Source organism: Lolium rigidum, chromosome 7 (assembly GCF_022539505.1).
Source record: "Lolium rigidum isolate FL_2022 chromosome 7, APGP_CSIRO_Lrig_0.1, whole genome shotgun sequence".
Classification (NCBI taxonomy): Eukaryota; Viridiplantae; Streptophyta; class Magnoliopsida; order Poales; family Poaceae; genus Lolium; species Lolium rigidum.
The window spans coordinates 291,660,105-291,684,228 of NC_061514.1; the positions used below are offsets into that span (position 1 = coordinate 291,660,105).

At 44.9% G+C, this 24,124-nt stretch overlaps 2 protein-coding genes across 4 annotated transcripts; one reads left to right on the top strand and one right to left on the bottom strand.

The window, feature by feature from the left end:
- Nucleotides 1–13,724: 13,724 nt before the first annotated feature.
- On the bottom strand, nt 13,725–16,280 carry LOC124678001 (heat shock 70 kDa protein 10, mitochondrial-like). Of its 3 annotated transcripts, none has more exons than XM_047213936.1 (5): nt 16,165–16,280; nt 15,955–16,025; nt 15,770–15,848; nt 14,453–14,532; nt 13,725–13,925 (listed from the first exon to the last, which is right to left on the bottom strand). In XM_047213936.1, the coding sequence occupies exons 1-4, from the start codon at nt 16,237–16,239 to the stop codon at nt 14,518–14,520; spliced, it is 240 nt and encodes a 79-aa protein (XP_047069892.1). In that variant the 5' UTR covers nt 16,240–16,280; the 3' UTR covers nt 13,725–13,925; nt 14,453–14,517. The 3 variants fall into 3 exon arrangements, with proteins under 3 accessions (XP_047069892.1, XP_047069891.1, XP_047069890.1); XM_047213935.1 differs by having other exon boundaries at nt 14,453–14,538; XM_047213934.1 differs by having other exon boundaries at nt 14,453–14,541.
- Nucleotides 16,281–17,657: 1,377 nt separating this feature from the next.
- Nucleotides 17,658–22,282, top strand: LOC124672989 (alpha-galactosidase 3-like). The gene is made up of 15 exons (XM_047209131.1): nt 17,658–17,863; nt 18,006–18,064; nt 18,381–18,437; nt 18,536–18,570; nt 18,875–18,978; nt 19,094–19,166; nt 19,279–19,337; nt 19,426–19,491; nt 19,583–19,666; nt 19,755–19,819; nt 19,916–19,998; nt 20,685–20,775; nt 21,318–21,376; nt 21,489–21,629; nt 22,023–22,282. Exons 1-15 carry the CDS (start codon nt 17,658–17,660, stop codon nt 22,128–22,130), a joined length of 1,290 nt encoding a protein of 429 aa, XP_047065087.1. The 3' UTR covers nt 22,131–22,282.
- Nucleotides 22,283–24,124: the final 1,842 nt, after the last annotated feature.

Here is a 24,124-nt window from a genome sequence, read left to right on the forward strand (position 1 = left end):
ATTTATAGCATGCTTTCTTTCTTCGATCCATTATATAGGGTATACTCCATCAAATCCTAAACGGCTAAGATGTGCATGAAATTCAAATTTCATCTATAAATATGCACATATTGATATGGAGTGTATCCTATGTATTGTGGTTAGTCTAACCATTTTGGACCCAATGAGTTTGGGGACCAAGATGTACTTGAATGATGTTTTAGGTACATTGGAGATGCAATGGAGGCTTGTCTCATCTATAAGGAAGGTGTTGTCACCATGTGAGAATTGGAGTCAAGTTAGGATGATCGTTGAACTCTTATCTACTACATCAAGCCATTGCTATCTCGGTAACAAGTATCTTATTCATGCATTCTCATATAGCATCCAACCTCTTGTAGGTTGTATCTTGGCATGAAATTATTTATTTCGAAAATATTGCGGTTCTTGAAAAACCCTTTTAAAATAAAACCTCTTATTGAACATTTGAGTAGTTTGAGAAGATGCATATGATAGGTTATATATATATATCATATTTTATGATTCACCTATCACAAATATGCCCTCTAGCAATTTATTGCATATCAATTCCTCAAAGAGCTCTTGTGTGCAATATTGATGAATTTGTGAAATAAATCCGTATTTGAGATACTTGTTGCCTTTCTCAAAACATTCCAACTAGCCTTACTTCCCTTATTGTTAGTTGTGATGTTTTTGAGATCTTATTTTGTTGAAGTTCATTTATATACCATAAGTGAAAAGTGGAGCCATAGGCTATATATGCTTTTAAGCAAACATCCTTTGATATATTTTATGACTTCATTTTGGATATCTAGTCCTATTTATTTTGTTAACCTCTTGTGTGTGCATGTTTCTTTATGGATCATTTTGTCCACTTTAGAAACTTATATACATAAGAGCGTTAATCCATCACCTTGATATCTTTGTTCTTTGCCAACCATCTTTTACCCTTTTTGTTTTTAATGGTGTTGGTAAAGAAGATTTATGAGTGCTTGGTTTATTTATTTTCTTCATGTACTCATATCTCGTAATTGTTGGACTAAAGTTGTTCTTGATAAGCATACTCTCTTTATCTTAGTTGTGTTCTAAATGATATATAGAGAGTGAGGATTCCATGTTTGTGCATATTGCATTCAAATGCAAACATTATAAATTGTGCACGAACCTTGGGGAGCTTTCTTATTTTTAGAGCACTATATCTCTCTTATCATGATATCTTTGTTTGTCCAATTGGATCTTTGATTGCTTGCTTTATTTGTTGAAGCTCACCTCACCATGTTATCTTTATGCAATCTTTGATCCTCAATATAGTTTGATTTCCTTCAAGTATTCATCATTGGATATGTGCACTTGATTCCACTCAAATTATGAGAAGTGCACACTTTGGGGAGGAACTCACATTATATTGGCCTTCTAAATTTTTCACCCATTTTGACAATCGATGCCAATGGGGGAGAAGTTTAGAGGGTTTAATGGAATGGTTTTATACTTAAGTTTGGTTTGTGCTTAAGTGTTTTGCCTCTCATGCATTCCATATTTATATGTCTTGCATGGTTGTATATATATAGTGGAAATTGCCCCAAAGGTTAATCTTGACAATGTATGCAATGAATTCATGTTCATCACACGTGCATACATTGTGGGGGAGTTTTCTCTATATATAGTGGTTCTACTCACATCCCTTGCATTAGTTGTAGTTGTGTGAGTAGAGTTGGTTTTGATATGGGATAGTAGCTTTGTGTTACTTTACCATATCAAATACAACCTCTTGTATACAACTTATTCTCGGATAAGTTGCGTACTTGTCTCTAATATTCATTATATAAACCCTCTTATTGTGGTTGTCATCAATTACCAAAATGGGGGAGATTGTAAGGGTACATTGCCCCTATGTGTGGTTTTGGTAATTAATGACAACCCCTATGGACTAATGTTTTCATTGAGTTTATATGAAGGAATATTCCATAGGTACTACTTGTACTCCATATGTTGGATTCAAGTATGGATGCCATGAAGATAAAGATATACCTTGTGTATTGGCATCAAGATCATCGATACAAAGTTGAGTTGGGCAAGTTCAAGATGAGCATCTCAAGTGAATCACATGCTTGAAGCTTACCATCCATTTGGTGATAATGGACTAGTGAAGATGTGTATCAATGGAGCTTTCCCATCATAGTGTATGGGGGAGCATTTGTGAGTCTTCACGAAGCAACATTGGTCAAGTGAGGCATTCCGGCTTGAGTGAAGCTTGAAGAGTTATCATCAAGGTCAAGCGGGATGCGCAAGGCAAAGGTATGGCCTTGCTAGGTTTTCCTTTTACCGGTCTCAAGGTGGATGTTGGGAGACCGGATTATAGGATACATAGCCGCACTATTAAGAGGGGCTTTCGGTTGGGTAACTTGATCACATCGTCTTAGGGAGCTCAATCCTTTGCATACTTTGCATATCCGTATTGCTTCTTGGTGTTTCTCTGTGTGAGATTCTTGAGCTTGTTGCTAGCTTTACAACAAGCCCAAGTTCATCGAAAACGGAATCCGCATGCATCTTCTATTGCGTTTTCGAGGTTGGGTGATTTTACCGGTTATTCATGATATAAGGTTCTACCTTTTATATTCATGATAAAATCCCCTCCTATAGATTCTTGTGTTTTCACTTTCCATAGGATAGCATTTGTTATTATCTTCCAAACAAAACTGGTTTCATTCGAATCGGGGTTCGGGAGCAAAAGTTATTAAAGAAAGAGTAGAAGAAGAAAAAGAAAAGAAAAAAAGGGGGAGGCGGCCGGTTGCCGACCGGCCTGCCGGACCGCATGCCGGCCCACCCGGTCGACCGGGCGGCCACCGGCCCACGCGCCGGCCTGGCCCGGCCACCTCCCGGCCTGACCGGATCCCGCACCGGGCCGCCTCGGCCTGCCGCTCCCCCGCCGGCCTGTGACCGGCCTTGGGCCTAGTCCACAACCGGCCTGCCCGGATCTCTCCCCGGCCCGACCGGGAATCCCACTAGGCCACTTCTCTGGCTTCGGCCCACGCGGCCTGCTCCTCCCCGCGCGCCTGTGCCGAATCCGCCGCCCAGCGCGCTATGCTCCGCTCCCGGTCGGTGGGCCGGTCCGACCGGACAGGCCACCGGCCTCTCCGGCCCAGGATCCGGTCGGCCGGCCTGCTGACCGGCTGGGCGACTTTTTTAGGCGTTTTTTATGCGTTTTCCACCCCGTTTCTTCCCCAACGGTTATTTTTCTCCCTAGACTATAAATAGCCCTTCTTCCACCTTGAGCATGTGCTTCTTCCTCTTTCTCTCACCTCCATTGTTGCATTTGAAGAAGTTGCTCTCTCCCTTGCTTCCTCCAACCATTCTTGCTCATATTTGAGGATTTGAGAGAGGAGATCTAGATCTACACTTCCACCAAACCATTTCTTCTCTAAGTGAGGGAATCTATTGGGATCTAGATCTTGGAGTCTTTGGTTGACTTTCCCCCTTGTTCTTCCCCTCCAATCTCATCCTAGCATTCGTTGCTTTGGTGGGATTTGAGTGTGAAGGACTTGAACACCTCCGGTGTTCTTGCTTTGCATCATTGCATAGTGTTGAGCTCTCCACCACGATTAGTTCGAGTGAGAGACCGTGAGCTTGTTACTCTTGGAGGGAAACCTCCTAGTTGGCTTGGCGGTTGGTGCTCCGGTGATCTCTTCAAGAAGATTGTGAAGAGGCCCGGGCTTCTCCTTCGTGGAGCTTGTGAAGTGGTTGTGGAGCTTGCCATCTCCGGAGCGGAGGAAAAGCTAACCATAAGGAAAGGGCCATTATCCTTCGTGGGTGTGGTTCGGAGAATAGGGTGAGCCTTCGTGGCGCGGGGAATCCTTCGTGGGACCTCCACTCCTCCAAACGTGACGTACCTTGTTGCAAAGCAAGGGAACACGGGAATACATCCTCGTCTCCGCGTGCCTCGGTTATTTCTATACCCGAGCTCTCTTTCCTTGTGATAGCCATCGTGCTTGAAGTATATATATATATACCAGCACTATTCTGCAACCGGTTGCAGAATAATATTCTGAGCACCGACTTGTACTTTCGTGGACACAAGGTCGTACTTCCCGGATAACAGGGTTCAACTTTCTGTCGAACTTACCTGAACTTTCCGTTTTCTTCAAAGGTACTGATTATACCTCAAGTTTCTCAACCATTTATCGGAACTATGCAAATGATATACCGTTGGATAGATAATGAAAAACCGCAACTTTTTCATGTTCACACTTTTCACAGATTTTGCACATTTTAAATTTAATTTTAAAAATACGAAAACACTTCTATATGGCCAGAAAATGAACTTTTAGTTCGATTTTCGAATCGCTTATTGAAATTGTGCAAATGATATACCGTTGGATAGATAATTAAATTTCGCAACTTTTTCATGTTTTACGTTTTTTCAAAATCCTCACAGTTTTTGAACAATTTTGAAAATACCAAAATTCGGACGTACTCAAAAAACGGACGAATAGTAATTTGGATGTTTTGTTTCAACCGTTTGTCGGAATGATGCAAATGATATAGCGTTGGAAAGATATGAACTAGGCGCAACTTTCTTATTCCAATTGTTTTCTCTAATTCCTTATAGTTTAAGAGAAAAACTCGAATTACTGTCCGCCCATTTTATGTGACGGGCACCGAATGATTATCCACACGATTTTCATGCCGTATATCTAAACAATGCAAATGATATACGGTTGGAAAGGTGTCAAAATGGCGCATCTTTTTCATATCTACCATTTTATCCAAATTCGAAAGGTTTAAAAATAATTTTAGAAGTTTTGAAATCATATTTTCGGTATATTTTGTGGGATAATGATTTGAAATAGATGGATTAGATCCATTTATTTGTTGTAAAAAGTTGTAGGTAATGAAATTAGACATATACTCTATCATATAAAACTTTTGGTGACAAAGATTGAAGTGTTTGGTGATCAAATCGATGAGATTTGGACAATAGATTTCCGCCCCGTAAAAGCAGAGTACTGAACTTCCCTCAACATGAACTTGTACTTATCGGGAAATGCGGTTGTACTTCTCGGCGCTGTTTCACGAAAGTGTTCAGTAAAATGACTATAAGTTTCTCATACAGTGTCCGTTTGAGGTCTACGACCACACAAAATGCTCAGCACAACCACGCGCATCTGAACTTCCCGCGACATGTCTTTGTACTTCTTAGTTTTCGTGGTTGTACTTACTGGAAATGTTTTGATACTGGTGTGTTTTGCAAAAACTAGCATGTGTACTTCGAAATGATAATTTTAGATTGTCCCTATATTCTATTTAATAGATTCTACACTTTCTGGATCTTAATATTTGAACTTCACAACGTTGCTATGGAAACTTATGTGGGGGTTATTTTTTCATGTAATTACCGTTTGTATTTCTTGTTGTCTCCGTCTGTACTTCTCGGAATCACTGCTCGTACTTACTTGCAGATGACGGGATTATTTTGTTTTCTACATTTGCACTTTGTCGGGTTTCTTGTACTTCCTATATTAAGTGGGTATATTGCTTGTGTTGAATGGTTGTACTTCTTATTGTCAACTATATGAACTTCTTTACGGGTGATGGATTATTATTGTTTTTTGCTATGTGAACTTATGTGGGAGTATTTTCTTTGAACACTTTTAATTCATGCAATTACCGCTTGTACTTCATGTTGTCTTCGCCTGTACTTCTCGGAATCACTGCTCGTACTTCCTTGTAGATGACGGGATTATTTTGTTTTTTCTACATTTGGACTTTGTCGGGTTTCTTGTCTTCCTATATTAAGTGGGTGTATTGCTCGTGTCGAATGGTTGTACTTCTCATTGTCAACTATATTAACTTCTTTACGGGTGATGGGATTATCATTGTTTTTTGCTATGCGAACTTATGTGGGAGTATTTTCTTTGAACACTTTTAATTCATGTAATTACCGCTTGTACTTCCTGTTGTCTCCGCCTGTACTTCCTATAACGGGTGATGGGATTACCATTTTTTTGCATTTGGATTTTGTCGGTTTTTCTTCTACTTCCTATAATAGGTGCTTGTACTGCTCGTGTCGAATGGTTGTACTTCTTGTCATCGGCTATTTGAACTTCCTCGGGGGTGATGGGATTTTTTTCGTTTTTACTACATTTGGATTTTGTCGGTTTCCTTGTACTTCCTATAATAAGTGCTTGTACTGCTCGTGTCGAATAGTTGTACTTCTCATTGTCAAGTATTTGAAATTTCTCGCGGATGACGACATTATTTTGTTTTTTCTACATTTGGAGTTTTGTCGGTTTGCTTGTATTTCCTAGAATAATCGTTTCTACTCCTCGAGTCGAATGGTTGTACTTCTCATTGTTAAGTATTTGAACTTCCTCTTGGGTGATGAGATTATTTCGATATTTAAAATTTGGATTTTGTCGGTTTTCTTGTACTTCCTATAATAGGTGCTTGTACTGCTCATGTTGAATGGTTGTACGTCTCGTCGTCAAGTATCTGAATTTCCTAGTATGTGATGGGACTATATTGTTTTTTTCTACATTTTGATTTTGTCGGTTTACTTGTACTTCCTTTAACGAGTTCCTGTACTGCTCGTGTCGAATGGTTGTACTTCTCATCTTCAAGTATTTGAACTTTCTCGTGACTGAGGGGATTATTTTGTTTTTTCCCACTTTTGGATTTTGCCGGTTTTCCTGTACTTTCTATGATTAGTGGTTGTATTCCTTGTGTCGAATGGTTGTAATTTTTATAATATTTGTATCTACTGATGGAGAGAGAACCCGCACACACACGCATGTCAGGGAGGTGATAAGAGTAGCAGCCGCTACCGATTAAAATAAGTAGCAGTAGCACACGCATATAGAGAAAAGGAAACAACGGCGCGCGTGTACAAGGAGAGATGCAGGGTCGGCGATGCTCGTGTAGATGGATCGAAGTGGAGCATCATTCGAGTGGGTGCTTCTTGGCGTCACACTTAATTTATTGAACCTTTTTTCCATGGATCTATTGAACCTTCATGTTTTTAAAATCATCTAGAAACAAACCTCAAGCATACATTACCTGGGAAACACTATAGCCTCATGGTTGGCCTGCAATCGGAGAAAGCAAACACATTTTGATCTGTGAGCTAGAAATGATGCCGCTAAACAAAAGTGGATCCTTCGGCTCCTTTTCATAGTTGCACTGAACACTGCTAGTTTGTCACAACGAGTTTGCAGCTTCGGAATATTTTTTTTTTAGAACCCAGGTGTACTGCCAGGGAACAACGCCTTATACTTCCTACAAATGATTGGTTAATGTAGCAATCTTACTTGTGTGTAACTACCTAAAAATAATATTGTATGTAAATTGACAAGAATGGCACAAATGCATATACGCGACTACCTTTCGTGTCTGCATTGCATGAAAACTAGGCATGTTCTTCCGGTGGTTATCAGCTGCACTTCTGGAAACTAGTACATCAGTAATCGTTTTAGTCACAACAGTACATAAATCTGAATTCAGGCAGTAACCTTGCAAGCATCGAGCACTACACTAGTGTTGCTACTGCATGCCAATAAAAAACAGAGAACTAGCTAACTCCCCCTGTTCTAGCCGGAGCCGGCACAGTGTATCTGCCGCCGGAGGCACAGCTTCATAAGTCACTCGCGCGCAACGAGCAGGTTTCACGCCTGCCAGCCGACAAATGGAGCTCGAAGATAAAGGCTAGAGGGCCCAGCGGATCAAGGAATCCTGAGACGGTAGAGTGACGGCGTCGGCCATAGTCGGCCCGGGGACGGTGAATAAGGAACAAACAAGTTAAATGTCGAGTTAATAAAAAAATGTGGTTGGTATCTTTTACAAATGAACAATGTACTGCTAGTTAACCGAATGTGGCTGCTATGTTTTTACAAAGCAATGTACTGCTCGTTTAGCCCTACACGCTTACACGCCACGAGTAAGGGGAATGCGTCCGTAATGGAAGCTCCTGCTACATCCATTTCCTTCCATACAGTCTAGTAAAACAATCGAAGAGAAAATATCCTAGAAGTACACAGGTATGTTCCTTGACAGTATACAGCATAGCAGCCACATGTACACAATTTTTTTCTCGTGCCCAGTTCTGATCTAATCATAACAGCAAATAGCTCGTGTGCCAATATCAAGCAAAGTACCCAATGTTCCAGAAAAGCAAACGTATGACAAACAAACTGGGGAAATTGATTGAATTAGAGGCACAAGAAGAGAATTAGGCTTCTTGAAAGGAAAAAAAAGTGAGTATGCATCTCTGCAAGGCCGAGCTAAGCAAACTACTTTTTCAACTTTACAAACCAAATATTCAATAACTGTATTTGTGATTTTATCTATTTGTACTTCCTAAAAACGGAGTCCTGCACTGCCCACACGTATCGAGGTGCACTGCTGAAAGTTTTTCCATTTTCTGGTTGGAACCAGTGTTCTGCCCACGGTCAGCATAAATACTTCCCCTACCATACTTAATCTGCATGCAAAAACTGAATTTTACAGTAGCATTTCTATCTCCCTATGCACACAGGAAAAAATAAAAGAAAAATATCGTCGAATTTTGGGGAACCATAGCCAAGGAATTTTGAGGAACCATGATAGCGTCTCTGCAATGCCGCTCGCCCCACGATTGTACTCCCCAAGTACGATATGTTGTACTTCCAGAATAATTTGATAGAGTAGCTATCCTAGTTGTGTTTAAATATCTGAAAAATTCTGAATTTGACAAAAAAAAAAGCACACACGCGACTAGATGCAGGCTGCCTTCATCGATCATGCAGCCATGCAGGTGTTTGCTCCGTGCCATTGTGGTCGACTGCCGGGATGATTCATGCATCGCGGGAAGCCGGGGAAACTAAATACTAGCTATCTCAGATCACGTAACAGAAACAATAGCAAACGCAAGAAAGAAGTAACAGCATAGAGCAGTACACCTCAGCCGTACATTTGTTAAGAAAACATTGCTCAGAGGAAAAATACAGGCGCTAGGAACTGGCAGCACGAACATGCAGCACAACACGGCATTGTACTGACCGTCTTCGCGTCTTGTACTTTCCTGTCCAAGCGTCCTGCTGCAGCAGTTGGCGATGAGTCGACTCCGTGTGATTTCCGGCAGGGAGAGCTGTCTACTGCTGGATCGTACCGGCGGCGCCTAAAGCCAGGTGAGAGGCAGCTGTCGAGTGCGGCAAGAGGCCGAGTGGCTCTGGCAGCAGGGCCCCTGTCCGGCTATGGTGAGGAAGACCGCAGCTGCAGCGAGCGCCCGGTCCGGCCGCGCGACGAGGACTGCAACCGGGCATGGTGCCTCGCACGTCGGCAGGAGAGGCGCGATTGAGTGGGCATGTGCGGCTTGCACGGGGCTTTCCCGTAGCAGCATGGAATCATGGCTGCGGCCAAGGGCACGTGTGGCCCGGGGCGGCGGCTCCGTCAGATGGCGCCATGGCGCGTGGCTGACGGCGGCGCGGAATTCGTCATGCAGCAGCGCAGAGGAGGGCGCGTCGCTGGCCGCGGATCGGCGGCGCGAGACCGACGGCGGCGAGGAGGGGCCGCATGGCTGGCGGCGGCTCGGCGGGGCCAGTGGCCGGTGGAGACTCGGCGAGGCGCGTGTCCGCGGCAGCTCGGCGTCGTGCGTGGCTGACGGCGGTTTGATATGGGCGTGGCCGCCGGCGGCTCAGGGTTGTGTCGTTGTTTGGGGAAAAGATCGTGGGAGCTGGGAGACGAGGGAATCGTGCGCGTTTTTCTTTTCCACGGCATCGGTGTCTTATAGGGGCGGGTGGTGCTCAGAATAATATTCCGAGCACCGGTTTTAGAATAGTGTGATCACATATATATATATATATATATATATATATATATATATATATATATATATATATATATATATATATATATATATATATATATATATATATATATATATATATCTTGCTATCACTTGTGCTACATATATCTTGTGCCTATCTTGCTTAGCTCTAGTTGTTATTGTTATACCTAGTTGAGCTTAGCATATCTAGAGTTTGTGCTTGTAAACTAAACGATAGTTTAATTCCGCATTCTTACAAGACAAATCCGAAAGAGTTTGTAATTGCCTATTCACCCCCCCCCCCCTCTAGGCGACATCTCGATCTTTCAACATACAGCTCGAATCCAGCCAACTTACCCCAACTAGAGGTGCCACCAATGGAAAAGAACAGATCCACCATCTATGATCGGCTTCAACCGTCGTTATGTCCTCAATGACCACAGTCATCCACCAACATCTAAGCTGACCGGGCCGCCACATGGCTCCAATCTCCGCTGCTCCGGTGGAAAGCAGCGGGGACCTCTACTGCCCCTAGAGGGTCGGGATCGGCTGCAGCAGCACGACACTCTTATGGTCAACTCCTGTGACTCCTGAAATTTCTCCCCCGAGCCACCCCGAGGGACGACATGGGTGTCAAGAGAGGGGGGAGGGGAACTGGTGGTGGTGGGGGAGGGGATCCCAGTAATGACGATGCGGGAGAGGGGACCCAAGGATTAGGATCGAGTTGACCGTCTACACATGACCCTCTATCCCCATAGTAGTGGAACACATAGACGTGAATGTCGGAAAAATGAATTTGGAACATGGTGACCAATTATTTTTCGAGCCTATGCCTTCAACTGCGACATTTGGAACGAGTTTGATGATGTCAAATATTGGTGGATATATGTTGCTACCTCTCCAACAAGTCCGAAGAAGGCGATGGCCTCCACTCTAATGGCCTCGTGGGAGCTTTGGCATGAACACATAGCTAGGGTCTTCCGCCACCACCACTTTACATCATTAGATCTTGTAATGCCGGGAGAGTTGGATTTTATTTATAGCATTTGGCCAGATCTGAACACTCGAAACTCCTCTTCTCTATATGGATGAAAAGGCAAAGTTTTTGCCTGTTTGAGGAAAAAAAAAGTCGGCAGAACGATGATCTAACTGTTTATAGATATGTTTTACATGACATTATTTTCACTAACTATAGAGTGTACATGAGCAAATGTCACATGTATATGCGTCTACATACACGTGCATTTTTGTCATAATTCTTTTTCGAGCTTACTGATAGATCTTTTTCACTTATAGCGATCGATATCATGAATATATATGAACCCTGGATCAGAACGTTCCGGTTTGAGCCTTTTCTAAAAGAAAAAAATTCTCTTAATTTGTTTGACTGTCAAAGAGTAGAAAGTGGAATTTTACTCCGTTAGAAAACATTCTATTTCTATTTCTATGCAGTAAAGTGGTCAGGACTGGGCAATGTATCAGACAGGATAAACGAGCAGGACTACGCATCGTTCTCGATCACGCTTCCTCAGCCGACTGAAATGGACGGGCGTTAATTTCTTCAGTTCACCGTCCATACTCCATGGCGAGGGCGCCAGAGCATACATATGCACACTACAAGCTGCTTTCGTTCTCGCCCGTCTACTGCTATGCTCCATTCCACAAGCATCCGCTTGCTTGGTTCGCCACACCTGCTCGATCTTCTCCAGGGGTACCAACTGAAGAAACAGACGCCCAGAAAAGGCCTCTTCCTGTCAATCTGGCATACATGTACATGCTGTAAGATTGATGTGTCAGTCGTCTCCCAGGGCTAGCCGCATGGGCCGTGGCCTGACGCCGCTGACCTGCTGAGGCGTGACGTGTGGAAAAGATGGATCCTATATGCCGATGGGCAGGACGGAGAGGATCACCGGAGTAGGCCCCCGTCCTTTTCTTGCGCCCAGTGGCTGCAATGAGCAGCACCGACTTTTAGGGAGATCCACTCATCAGAATGGATGATGAGGTGAGGGCATGGAGCATCGAGAGAGAAAGATAACTAAAGAAAACATGTCATGGCCGGCTTCTTCTCAGCAAAAAAGATAATAATCCACAAGTTTTCTTGGTCCATCAGGAGTTGCAACAAGTGGCATCTCAGACCTCGCGCGTGCGTGCATGGGGCGGCAGAGGCACACCTGTTCGGGAAGGCAACAAGCGCAACCTACAAATGTTTCGCCATCGATCGGAATGGCTCAGATTTCGCAGGCCATGGCTATCGATCCAGTGCTCCCGCCTGCAGCGTGATCCACGGTAGGATCAGCTAGCGCACACATGCGTGTTCTGCGGATAGCTGGGAATGGGGAGAGACTGCGACGCAGGTGAAGAGACGACGCTAGCTGGTAGTACATGCTGACAGGGAGAGCAAGACGTGGATGCCATTTCGTTGCCGCGATGCCGATGCCGTCATGGCGTGTGGGTCGTGTTGCTGCGAAGAACGTATTCTTTCTGAAATGTCACAAGTGTAAATGAATGTTTCGGCATGATCTCTTGCTGCCAGGAGGGGCCCTGAAGCTGCCTTTCTCGGGCGCTGTTTGCAATTGCAATAAGAAAAAGGTTAGTCTATGCCTTCAGCGACTAAGATTTTCTTAAGTCTAAGTTATCTCAGAAAAATACAATTATGCAATTGCAGTTTAAAGAAAAAATATAACTCGGTCCAGTTGCACTTTTCTGTCCGAAAAATGCAATTGCACTTTTTTATAAGAGAAGTGCAACTAAAGTACATTGTTGTGGGTTACTAGGATTTAAGAAAATCCCAATTGACTGAGACATAGCAAATCTGATAAGAAAATAGGAGAACAGTGAAGAAGGAGCTTGAAGGGAGAAACCGGCTAGGCGCTCTTGTACGCACGTAAACTAGTAAGCAGATGTCCTACTTCTTGCAGCTATGCCTTCTCATTAGGGACGTCGATTTTCTCCCGGTGCCCGACACGAGCTATCTCTTGGAGGTGTATGGCCAATGGAGTTTACTCGACGACAGCTAGGTGTGCTTCCTTACGTCTTCTTTGGTACTAGAGTGGTTTTACGGAGATTGGATGAAGGTAGTGGTTTCACAGCCAATACTTTAGAGTACTATCCTCACTAATCCGCACAAAACTCTAGTGCCAAACCAAATTTTAGAATGGACAAGTTTTGGAAGGCCAACACATAGCCGAAGTGTCATTTTTTGCATGGTTGGTGCTACATGGGAAGATATTCACATCCGATAACATTGCCGTTAAGGGTTGGCCACATGATCCCATTTGTAAGCTCTGACACATCCACCCCTAGTCGGTCTAACACTTTCTTCTTTAGAGCAGCTTCGCCAGAGCAATTCGTGAGAAGATCTTCCTTTGGAACAAAACTATAGGCGCCCGCGCAACCAGTTTGGACATGGCCACATGGGCATCAACCCCTGGTTGTGATGCTATGACTGGCGACCGTGGTGGTGGTGGTGCTATGTCCAGCTATGGTGTTGGTGATGCTATGTCCGACGTTGGTGGTGATTCTCTGGCCGGTGATTCTCCTTCGATGATCTTGTCAATAATGGTGATGTGTGATGCTCGAGCTGGTGATTCACTACTAGAAAAATACTTACCGCCGGCGACCCTGAAAAGCTTACCGCCGGCGCATTCGCATTCGCCGGCGATCACCTCGCCGGTGGTAATGTCTTACCGCCGGCACATTGCAAAACGCCGGGGGTAACCCAGAATACCGCCGGCGCATTATCCCAAACCGCCGGGGGTAATATTTACCACCGGCGCTTTCCAATCCGCCAGGGGTAACCCAGTTTACCACCGGCGTTTTACCAATGCGCCAGGGGTATCTCATCTTACCCCTGGCACATAGGCCCAGTTCGCCAGCGGTAATACTTTTAGGATTTAAAAAAAAAATCACATGGGCTCCATCCCATACATTTCCCACGTGATACTCCAGAACTTCTCACATTGTTCTGATTCCAAAACATGTCTAGGAGCAGTGTATATTTGATTTTACAAGCACCGTATAATCACACGCAAGTGGCTACATAATGAAAATCAAAATAACACAAAATCTATCACATAAAATGAAGACTGGTTAATGATGTCGTCTGCACTTGGAGATCCTATGACCATGACTGCAGAAGACAAGATTTATTGCAGTAGTAAGTACATATGACTTGAGAAGTTATTGCTGTAGAAATATATTACTGATTAGAGTAGTACCATTTTTTTTTTTTGAAATATAGAGTAGTATAGTATCATTGTAACAATTATATCTTGTGAATATATCATGCAAGACTAGGACCATGACTTGGTGTAGTACTGGTTAATGATGTTCATGTGAAGGATCAAATTTGTAAGAGAATAAGAACCAGGACATGCTGAACTGAATCAATAATTAACAAAGCTTTGAGTCTACAGATTTACTTTCACAAGTACATCAAGCTAGATATAATGAAGTACATGGATTGTTTTTGCACAATACCACATGTTTTGCCGTAATGAACATGTTATATAATACAGCATTTCAGTCTAGTTTCCAGTATAGACTATGAATGGATATCATACTTTGTGCAATCTTCAGGACAAAATTAACACAAAACCATGTATATAATATATGAAGAACACACATACAATGTTATATTAGAGAGAAAGGATTCACCTTTCTTCACAGGTTTGTACATACACATACAAAGTGATGGATACAACTGCAGGCTGCAAAATCCATCATCTAGCCATCGCCTTGATCTCCTTGCACAAGAAGAATAAACATAATTGTCAGCTCAAAACCAGATTTAGCAAAAAAGAAATTGTAAAGGAAGGTTTCAACATGACCCACACGACATAGCAACACCGATGCATCTACAAGCTAGCAAAGTTGACCCCAAACCTACATCAGCTTCCTTATGTTGCTGCTTTTTCATTCAGCAATAAGCCATCCAAGCTCACAAGCTACAGCATGGGATATAACTTAAATATTTCCCACTTCCGTTGCTTCAAAAATATATAACCAGACCAGTGAATGAACTTCAGAACATGCATCATCTTTTATCCAATTATTACCTAACAGTTGCAGTTAACGACTTAACGTGGTCAGATTAAACTTCAATGGAAGTTAACGATGGCCAGCCTACTCGCTGAATCGCCGCCGGCCAGTTCCTCCTCCTGCGTGCTCAGACTCATGACCGAGTCCCACCCTATCTGTAATTCGAAGGGCAGCATCAGCTCAATTCTCCAGGGTTGATGTACAGAGCAGCACTGACCTTGCAACAGCATAAACCCCATAGGTGGAACAATATGAGGCAGATGAGGAACCAAGTGAGCTGGAATCAGTTTGTATGTGCGCACATAAATTGATTGGTTATGCTTAACGTGGAAAAGAGACGGAATGGTAAGCAATTTGAGAAGTTAAATGACGATCGGGCAGACGAGAAGCCAAGTAAACATGGTAGTTTCAGTATAACTGGACAGTTTGTTGGTAGTCACCGAATGCGAATCTGGAGAGTCCTGATGGCCACTGAACCCGCGACGCGGTGGCGGCGGCGTTACAGCGGGGAATTGGACGATGTTGGCTCGATCGGCGCGGGGGTTCGCAGGGCTGTGTACGCGGCGCGGCTGTGTCGGCGGCGGCGGCTGGAGGGTGAGGAGGAGGAGCGGGGCGAGCAGATGAGAATCAACTAGCAGTGTCACCAATTCAGTAATCAAATTGCAACTTCATAAGAATTTACTAGCAGATTCAGTCTGCGATTCACTACCAATTGAGATATAGTGGCCATCAAACTGCAATTTCACAACGTTTTACTAGCAGTGTCACCGATTTTACTAACAACTAAAGGTAAAGTGATCAAATTCAACTTCACAGCATGAGAAGATGCATTACTAATTGCATCCAGATACAGCAATTGCGGGGACAGTAGAACAGTCTTCCAGGCAAGAGATCATGGTAAATTTCAGAGTGGTTAGGGGAAAAAGACCACACCTTTCCTTCCATGACGGAGACACATGAGTTGGTCGTGCCCAAATCAATCCCGATGACATCGGCCGCTGAGGGCTTCGAGCTGCACAAACGCAGAAGATCCGTCTCAGCAGACAAGAGGGCAAGAAACAAGCTGACATATACATAGACAAAATAGAAGATCTACAGATCCTAAATTGCTAGGTTACCTGAAAGCGCGGGCCACCGATCCGAGCCTGGAGAGCAGGGGCGACGTCGTATGAAGGGGAGCCCTGGGAGCCTGATCAGATCACATAAGGGAAACGACAAATAGATCAGATCAACATCACAGCACGAGAAATCGACACCCAAATCGGCGTGCCAATCCAAGAAAATACAAGAACTTGGCCATGGACCAAGAAGAAATGCAGGGGTGGCACCTGAGAGATGGCGCGGTTGGCGAGGGCGTGGCCGGACCTGGCCAGCCTGGACGCGATGAGAGATCCCATGGACATGGCTGGCGCTCGAGCTTGGGTCGGCTCCCGGCGGCGGCGGCTGTGAGAAAGGGGAGGAAGGTGAGATCCGAAAAACCCTAGTGGGAGGTGGCCGCCGCGCCGCACAGGGAGGGAGAGAGAAAAGGGATCGCAAGGAGACGAGCGTGTGTGTGGGGTTGTGTACTTTTTTTCGGTGTGGATGTCAAAACGGTGAAATACCCCCGGCGAAAATGAAGCTGGGACGCCGGCGGTAATTTCAGCCCAAATGGCACACAGCAGCCCACTTTATCCCTGGCAGGTGCAAATCGGTTTCGCCGGCGATAGTTAATTTACCCCCGGCATCTTCGAGACAAACATGCCGGCGGTAAGAGGAGGTCCATCCAGGTGCTCTTAGCCCACTTTATCCCTGGCTGTTCCAATTCCGATTCGCCGGCGGTAAGTGCTTTATCCCCGGCGACCTGAAACCAACTCGCCGGCGGTAACGTGAGACGACCCTGAAAGGCCTTACCGCTGGCATCTTGGAATCGTACTCGCCGGCGGTAAGGAGTGCGGCTATAAGCCTTTTTCTAGTAGTGATTGTGTGTTTTCCGGCCACAATCTTTTTGGACACACTTGATTGCTACTTGTTTAATTGCGCATCCTTTTGGATATGAGACTATTATTATTGTTTGACTAGTGTTGTAACCGTATTTGCAAACTTGAATCTACATTCATGTTCTTTGAGTTCATCTATACATAAGTAAAACATGATTATATAGTGCGGATTCGGATAGAGTAGACCTCGTATTACGAGTTTGGGGGTTTTGTTCCTTGCAAGCCCGCGCGGCGCCGGAAAAACATGGATAGGGGATGCCTTAAACGGGATTTTAGGGTTTGGTTTCCCCGGGACCAGCTAGATCAAAGATAGAAGTCGAGATGAAAATTCAGAATGAAATGTGCAGACATGAGACATCACTTTTATACGTGACAGGACAACTTCTCTACTCTCTTAATGATAGGTAGCGCGATGTCACCGTTCATGTCGGTGTATTTATTTTGTTCATCGATGGATATTTTCGATTAGCTTAGCCATCCCAACTGGTAACACACTCCAAGCTTGGAAGATGCAGATTACCTACCCATCGCCTGATCGCCATTACCTGTGATTGGCGATAATGAAAATCCCCATTATCAGCACAGAGATGGCGGTCGTTGTCCCGGGAACGGATAACGCACGTGTCAGCCAGCGCTACCCTTGCCACGTACGCGTACCCGCTAATAAAGCATTATCCAGATACTGGGCCCGACTTTTGACTGATCGGTGGGCCAAGTGTCCTCTCCTTCTACACGCCTTCCACAGGCGTCGCCGGCCCGTGTCCTTCTCCTTCCCCACCCGCATCGCACCGCCCAACGGCTTCCAATCGCGGAGGAAGGCCAGAAGCATCGAGGCGAACCGGAAAATGGCGGTCCTCTCGCGGTCGCGGCCGGCGGCGGCCTTCCTCTTCCTCGCCCTCCTCGCGCTCCTCCAGCAGCCGGGGGCCGCGGCGGCGGCGCGGGCGGCGCGAATCGCGCCGCTACCGACAGCCGCGCTACGCCGGCTCTACGACACCTCCAACTACGGCAGGCTGCAGCTCAACAACGGCCTCGCGCTCGTGCCTCAGATGGGGTAAAAACTTTACCCACCCGCTCCTCAACTTGTGCAGCTGCTATATATGAACCGCGCTTGCTTTTTTGTTGACTTGCCCTACGGAGAGGGTCGCGGTCGATATCCGAGCGACTAATCACTGCGTGGGTAACACTTCACGCAGGTGGAACAGCTGGAATTTCTTCGCCTGCGACATCAACCAGACGGTCATCCGCGAGACAGGTTCGGCCGCGCGCGGGATCCCCCTAAATAATCCTTGCTGAATCTGAAATTCCCTATCGCAATTCTCAATCTGTTACAAGTTCGTATGTACTACATAGGCATCAAATGGTCTTGGGCACACTTTTACTTCACCGAGTCAAGTTCTATGCAGTATGCACAAGTGCATAGAACTGACGAACACTGTCACACAGCAAGCGCAGCATCTCATGTTTGCAGTCAGTGCTAGTGCTTGCCGCCGGCAATAAGTGTCGAATGTATTCTGTAGAGTTCAGCCGATCTTGCAATTTAAAGCTTCTTCGTCCTACTTTGAAAACAGCTGATGCGTTGGTCTCGACGGGCCTGGCTGATCTGGGATACGACTATGTAAACATCGGTACATCACTCACTCAGCTTGACACTAATATCTATACTGTTGGGACACATTAAGTATTCCGTGTGCTGTCTCAAGCTATGTTTCTCCCCCCTTTTCAGATGACTGTTGGTCCTATGTGAAACGAGGAGATAAGGTAATAAGCTTATTACAGTTTAGGCCATGATTTTTTCCTAGCCGCATCGTACTTTTTAAGTCTTGACAACACTTGTACCGTATTCTGTTTTGGAGTATTTTGTTAAAGCTTGGATGGAAGTGTGCAATTTTTCTCCTTCTTTGCATCCACTAAATGTTTTATTTGTGCACATCCGTAGAAATCTTAGATTTCTTCTTGTGTTGATGATAACTGGACAAATGCAAGATTCTTCCGCAGTGGTCCATTTTGTAAATCTTATTTACCAGAAAGGTTCAGAATGGTTTTCATTTCCTCTATCATATAGGATCAATTGCTACCTGATCCAAAGACTTTCCCTTCTGGAATCAAATCGATTGCGGACTATGTACATGGAAAAGGTCTAAAACTTGGTATCTACTCTGACGCTGGGTAAGTAAGCAGTCCAGCTATACATGATTTAACTTTCTAGCTTTGACGGTTCTTATGTATCTTGGTCAAGAATAAATCAAAAAACAAAAAAGTTATAACAAGTTAAATCTTACAGGGCATTTACTTGTCAAGTTAGACCAGGATCGCTCTATCATGAAAACGATGATGCTGCCCTTTTTGCTTCATGGGTACGATCTAGGACACATAGCTATTGATGCATACAAGTTGTACCTTACTCTGTGCTTCTATCATGGCTGTAGATAGTTTTACTAATACAAGAATCTGGATTTCTTTGTCCAGGGTGTTGACTATCTAAAGTATGACAACTGTTACAATCTGGGAATTAAGCCAAAGGAAAGGTCTGGTCACACTACTTTCCTTTGTCTTGGCGGTATACAGAACTGTTACCTCACTGTTTACTGTTGTTCAATGATGCGATAATGTCAGGTATCCTCCAATGCGTGATGCTCTAAATTCAACTGGCCGCAAAATATTCTACTCTCTATGTGAATGGTATGCAATTCAATTCTTGGGAAAGAAACGGTAGTTCTACATCATGCTCAACCTCCAACCTTGTTGAATTTAGATATGTGTTGTCTTTTAGGGGCCAGGATGATCCAGCTTTATGGGCTGGAAAAGTTGGAAACAGTTGGCGTACAACAGATGATATAGAGGATACATGGAAAAGGTGATATATGCTGTTTCCTGAAACAAAAGTGTATACAAGTCTGCTGATGTGCTGTGAAATTGACTTGTCTGTTTTATGTTTAAACAAGCATGACCGACATTGCTGATAAGAATAACAAGTGGGCATCATATGCTGGACCAGGTGGATGGAATGGTAACTATTTTGGTGTGGAGTACAAAATTTCGTCATATTGTAAGAGCCTATATAATTAATGAGTACTATATTACTCAACCGACTCATTTTTGGCAGACCCAGACATGCTGGAAGTTGGAAATGGTGGCATGACCTTTGCAGAGTACCGTGCACATTTCAGCATCTGGGCACTTATGAAGGTAATATTTTGCTGAGTGTATCTGTAATCACTAGGATTGCGCGAAATGTTTATGGCCTCTTTGCATCCTGATTAATGTGCTAATGAGCCAAGAAATACTTAAAAATATTTTGAAAAATCTAAATATAGATAACTAATGTATTGATAAATTCTTAATATCTCGATTCTCAATTGATTTCATCATATGGTTGTGTGGTAGTTCCGCATGCTGCCTATCTAGATGGCATTGCATTGGTGTCATGGTTCTTGCACTATCCATTTTCAACCAAAAATAATAATGTAACTTCAAAATTTGACCGGCATTCTCTTCCATTAATTCAACGGTACAATTTGTAACTATCCCCCCCCCCCCCCCACACCCCCCATGGTAAATAAAGAAAGTTCATTCGATACCTTATGAGCTTCAAATTTAGGATAATGCCAGAGGGGAATGTGTAGAATGAGCACAATTCATTAATATTGGCCGCACAAATTCGTGTACCTGTCTGCATACATTCTACATAAGTTAGTAATAGTGTAATACAATACCGCCGAATTCTAGAGACATCTCTTGAAATCCCCGACAAGAAATTGTAGTTTGTGCTTGCATAATGCAGGTAAAACACAAACTGATCAGTGTAGGCACATTATCTGCTATTCTCATTTTGTTGCGCTGACTAGAAAATGCCCTTCCGGGTCATGTTTCAGGCACCTCTCTTAATTGGTTGCGATGTCAGAAATATGACTTCAGAAACAAAGGAAATATTGAGCAACAAAGAAGTAATTCAAGTAAATCAAGGTATTGCGCAGAATCTTTCTTTTTTTACTTCTCTCTGTATCCTATCACTTCATTCTCTCGAAGTTTATATCAAGGTAATGTCAAAACCCCAGCAGTTTTTTCTATTTCTATCACTTCATTCTCTCGAAGTTTATGCATGACAACAAAGTGACCTTTCTTGGTGGCGCAAAACTTCCTTGCATTGTTGTCATCTTAGCTGGTCTTTAGAAGGCAGTTTGCACCAACTCATGTAGGTATCTTCATATGAGTTGCTTGAACCACTCAATGGGTCGAAAGAATTTTCTGTTGCTGTTTGTATTTTATTGACTCGTGAGCATTGAGCTGGCCAGTCACCATTTCTGTGTTCCTCATGGAGATGTTATATTGTCCTGAAATAACATCATTTGCTGTCAACATCTATTTCTTTTTCCAGGGGTGTCAACATTGGCTTTCTTCTGCTTAACATTTCTATCATATATTGTTCTATCACACATTACAACCAGTTATATATGTACTGCTGTAGTTTGCGATCCATTAAATTTAGCATGTTTTGTTCTCTGCAGATTCTCTTGGAGTTCAAGGAAGAAGAATTTTGAGTCAAGGAGAAGGTGGATGCGGCGAGGTAGTTTAGCTGCTCCTGATGGAATAACTATATTCTAAATGAGCATGCTCATAGCGTTCCATGCATCAGTGCGTCCCTATGCCAAATTCATGATATGTCAAATTTATTGCAGGTCTGGGCTGGACCTCTCTCTGGCAAACGTTTGGCTGTTACTTTATGGAATCGTTGTTCGGAGACGGTTAACATCACGATGACATTGGCTGATGTAGGCCTTGATGGTTCGTCTGCTTATTCTGTTAGAGACCTCTGGAAGGTGAGTTACATAGTTTATTAGTTTTCATTGCTAACAGGTAGTATCATAGATTGTAGCATATAAATATCATATTAAAGTGGGACTATGAATTTTTCCTCCCGTTCGTGTTAGGGTTGCTTTAGGTATTTTAAGGTCAAAGGGAGGCCCTGAAGCTTAATAACTAAAACATTATCTAAGGTTCAGTTACATCCCAAGCTAACCTGGGAAATACAAACAATATGTATGATCAAATAACTTTTTCACCAGCCACCAATGTTTGGAAGCACATGGCCAACACAAAATAAGCATGAGCATATACTACAGTACCCTAATACAGTAGTTATACTGAATCTTATCTTGTTAACCGTTTCTGTATTGTGTCTTGACCACCTGCTAAATTTGCATTTTCTCCAGAATGAGACACTGTCAGCAAACGCTGTAGGAACTTTCGGAGCCCAAGTCGATGTGCACGACATCAAGATGTACATTTTTACTCCCGACGTAAGCTTCTCTGCAATTTGATAAGAGAAAAGTGTACCAGCATGTTTTGGGAATAAACTGTTTGTTCATCCAGCACTCATGGACACACGGTGTATATATCAGCTTGTTGTAAAAATAAACTTGTTCAACTATATATCGAAGGGAAACACAAAACATTAGTTGTTTTCTTCTCATTGCACTTGCAGTTCAAGAACATGCCAGTCCTAGATTTACCACTTGGTTGATCCCTGGAATCATGACATCCTAAATTTACCACTTTGTTGTTCCTTCCTCACTAGAATCTACCACAGGATTAGCCAGCTGGTACACCCGAAAGCTGGCGGCCGTGTCAGGCAGGTTCATCCTCTGGAACGACTCAGCCCTCCATCGTTTCACCTTGTTGCAGAGGTGGTCCGGCCAGAACTGGCTCCCGTCCTCGATGTGCATCTCCTCCAGAACCATGGCGTTCTGCACCAGGAACTTGGCGAGCTGCCCCTGGAAGCAGTTGACCTCCTTGGCCTCGAACTGTAGCGTTACCTTCCGCAGGCTCTTCTCCAGACAGCTGAATGAGCAGTTGGTGGTCAGAGCCTCGGGGATTTCTGAGACCTCGCCGAGCTCCACGGCGCAGCGATGCGCTGCGGACATGGGAGCAAGCCTCTCGAAACGGTCCATGGACTCGGCAAAGGGGCCTCCGACCTGATCCTTTGTCTCGTAGAAGTAGTCATACTGCATCTCTAACCTGAGGCAGAGCTCGGACATTGCCGGGCAGGAATGGAGCAGCCGCACCACAGCCTCCGCCGTTTTGCTGTTCCTGTACCCGTACTTCCCGCCCAGTTCGAGGAGCTCGAGGTTGGGAAACATGGGCAGGATGACACCGTCGGCGACAATGTCCTCAATGCTGGCGAGGTGTAACTTGAGGGTCCTCGTGCTGGAGAAGCCCGTGAGCATGCCTGGCGGGGGCACGAACCCATGGAAGTAGTGGTCTCGGTGAGTGTCGTCGAGGTTGACTATTGAGAGCCCTGGAGCAGGCGATGTGAGCGAGAGCTTGACAGGGTGCCCTTGGTAGAGGAAGGAGCGCAGGTTTGGCATGTCGAGCTCGATGCCGCTTCCTACATCTGTGGAACTCTCGGTGTCGTTGTCAAGCTCATTCTTGTTGACATAGATCCTGAGCACCAAGGCGGTGACCATCGGGCAGCGGAGTTGAAGGGGCACCCCGAAGCAGTTCGACATGTATTCGAAATTATCGGTGGCAACCGGCAGCTTTTGACTGACGTTCACCAGCGTGAGGTTAGTGAGCGCCGGCGCGGCGTCAACCACGACTTGAAGGTACCCCTCCAAGAGGGTGCAGTCACGCAGCGTGAGATCCGTCAGGCGTGGGAAAGCCAGACCCAGGGACGTGGGCTCGAGGTAGCAGAGGTCGAGTTCCAGCACCCGGAGCGTCGCGGCGCACCGCAGGGAGGCCAGCGGCGGGAAGTACTGTCGTTCAAAGTTCAGATGTCCGCAGGCGATGATGAGCTCTTCCAGTCGGGACGCGGCGGGGTCAGCGAGGAGGCCGGCGACCCTTGGGTCGTCTTCCGGGCCGACGTCGAGCGTCACGCTGTAGTACCTGTTGTCGCGGCGGCGATAGGCGTCTACCTCCAGGAACAGCGTGAGCTTCTTGAGGCTCGTATCCTGACCGCCGCGGCCGGAGGCAGCGAGGGCGGCGTGTGCGTCGCGGAAGAAGTCGTCAAACGCTGGAGTGTAGCAGCCTAGGCTCCTTGATTTGTCGGAGTAGGGCCTGCTATCGAGGTTGAGGATGTGGTGGAGAAGATCGTCGGAGAGACGGTCGGCGGCGGCCATGATGCGATCGACGGGTGTGCGTGTTGGTTTCGGCCGCCACGGTCGGCGCAGGGACGAATTTATAGTGAAGTACTGTCCAATGATTGTCGGTGTTCGTTTCTGTTTCCGTCTTGAATTGAACGGCCCAATAGACTTTTTGACCGAACTGGAGGCCCAGTTGCTTCATGATCAAATTGGACGGTCCTTCCACAACACCC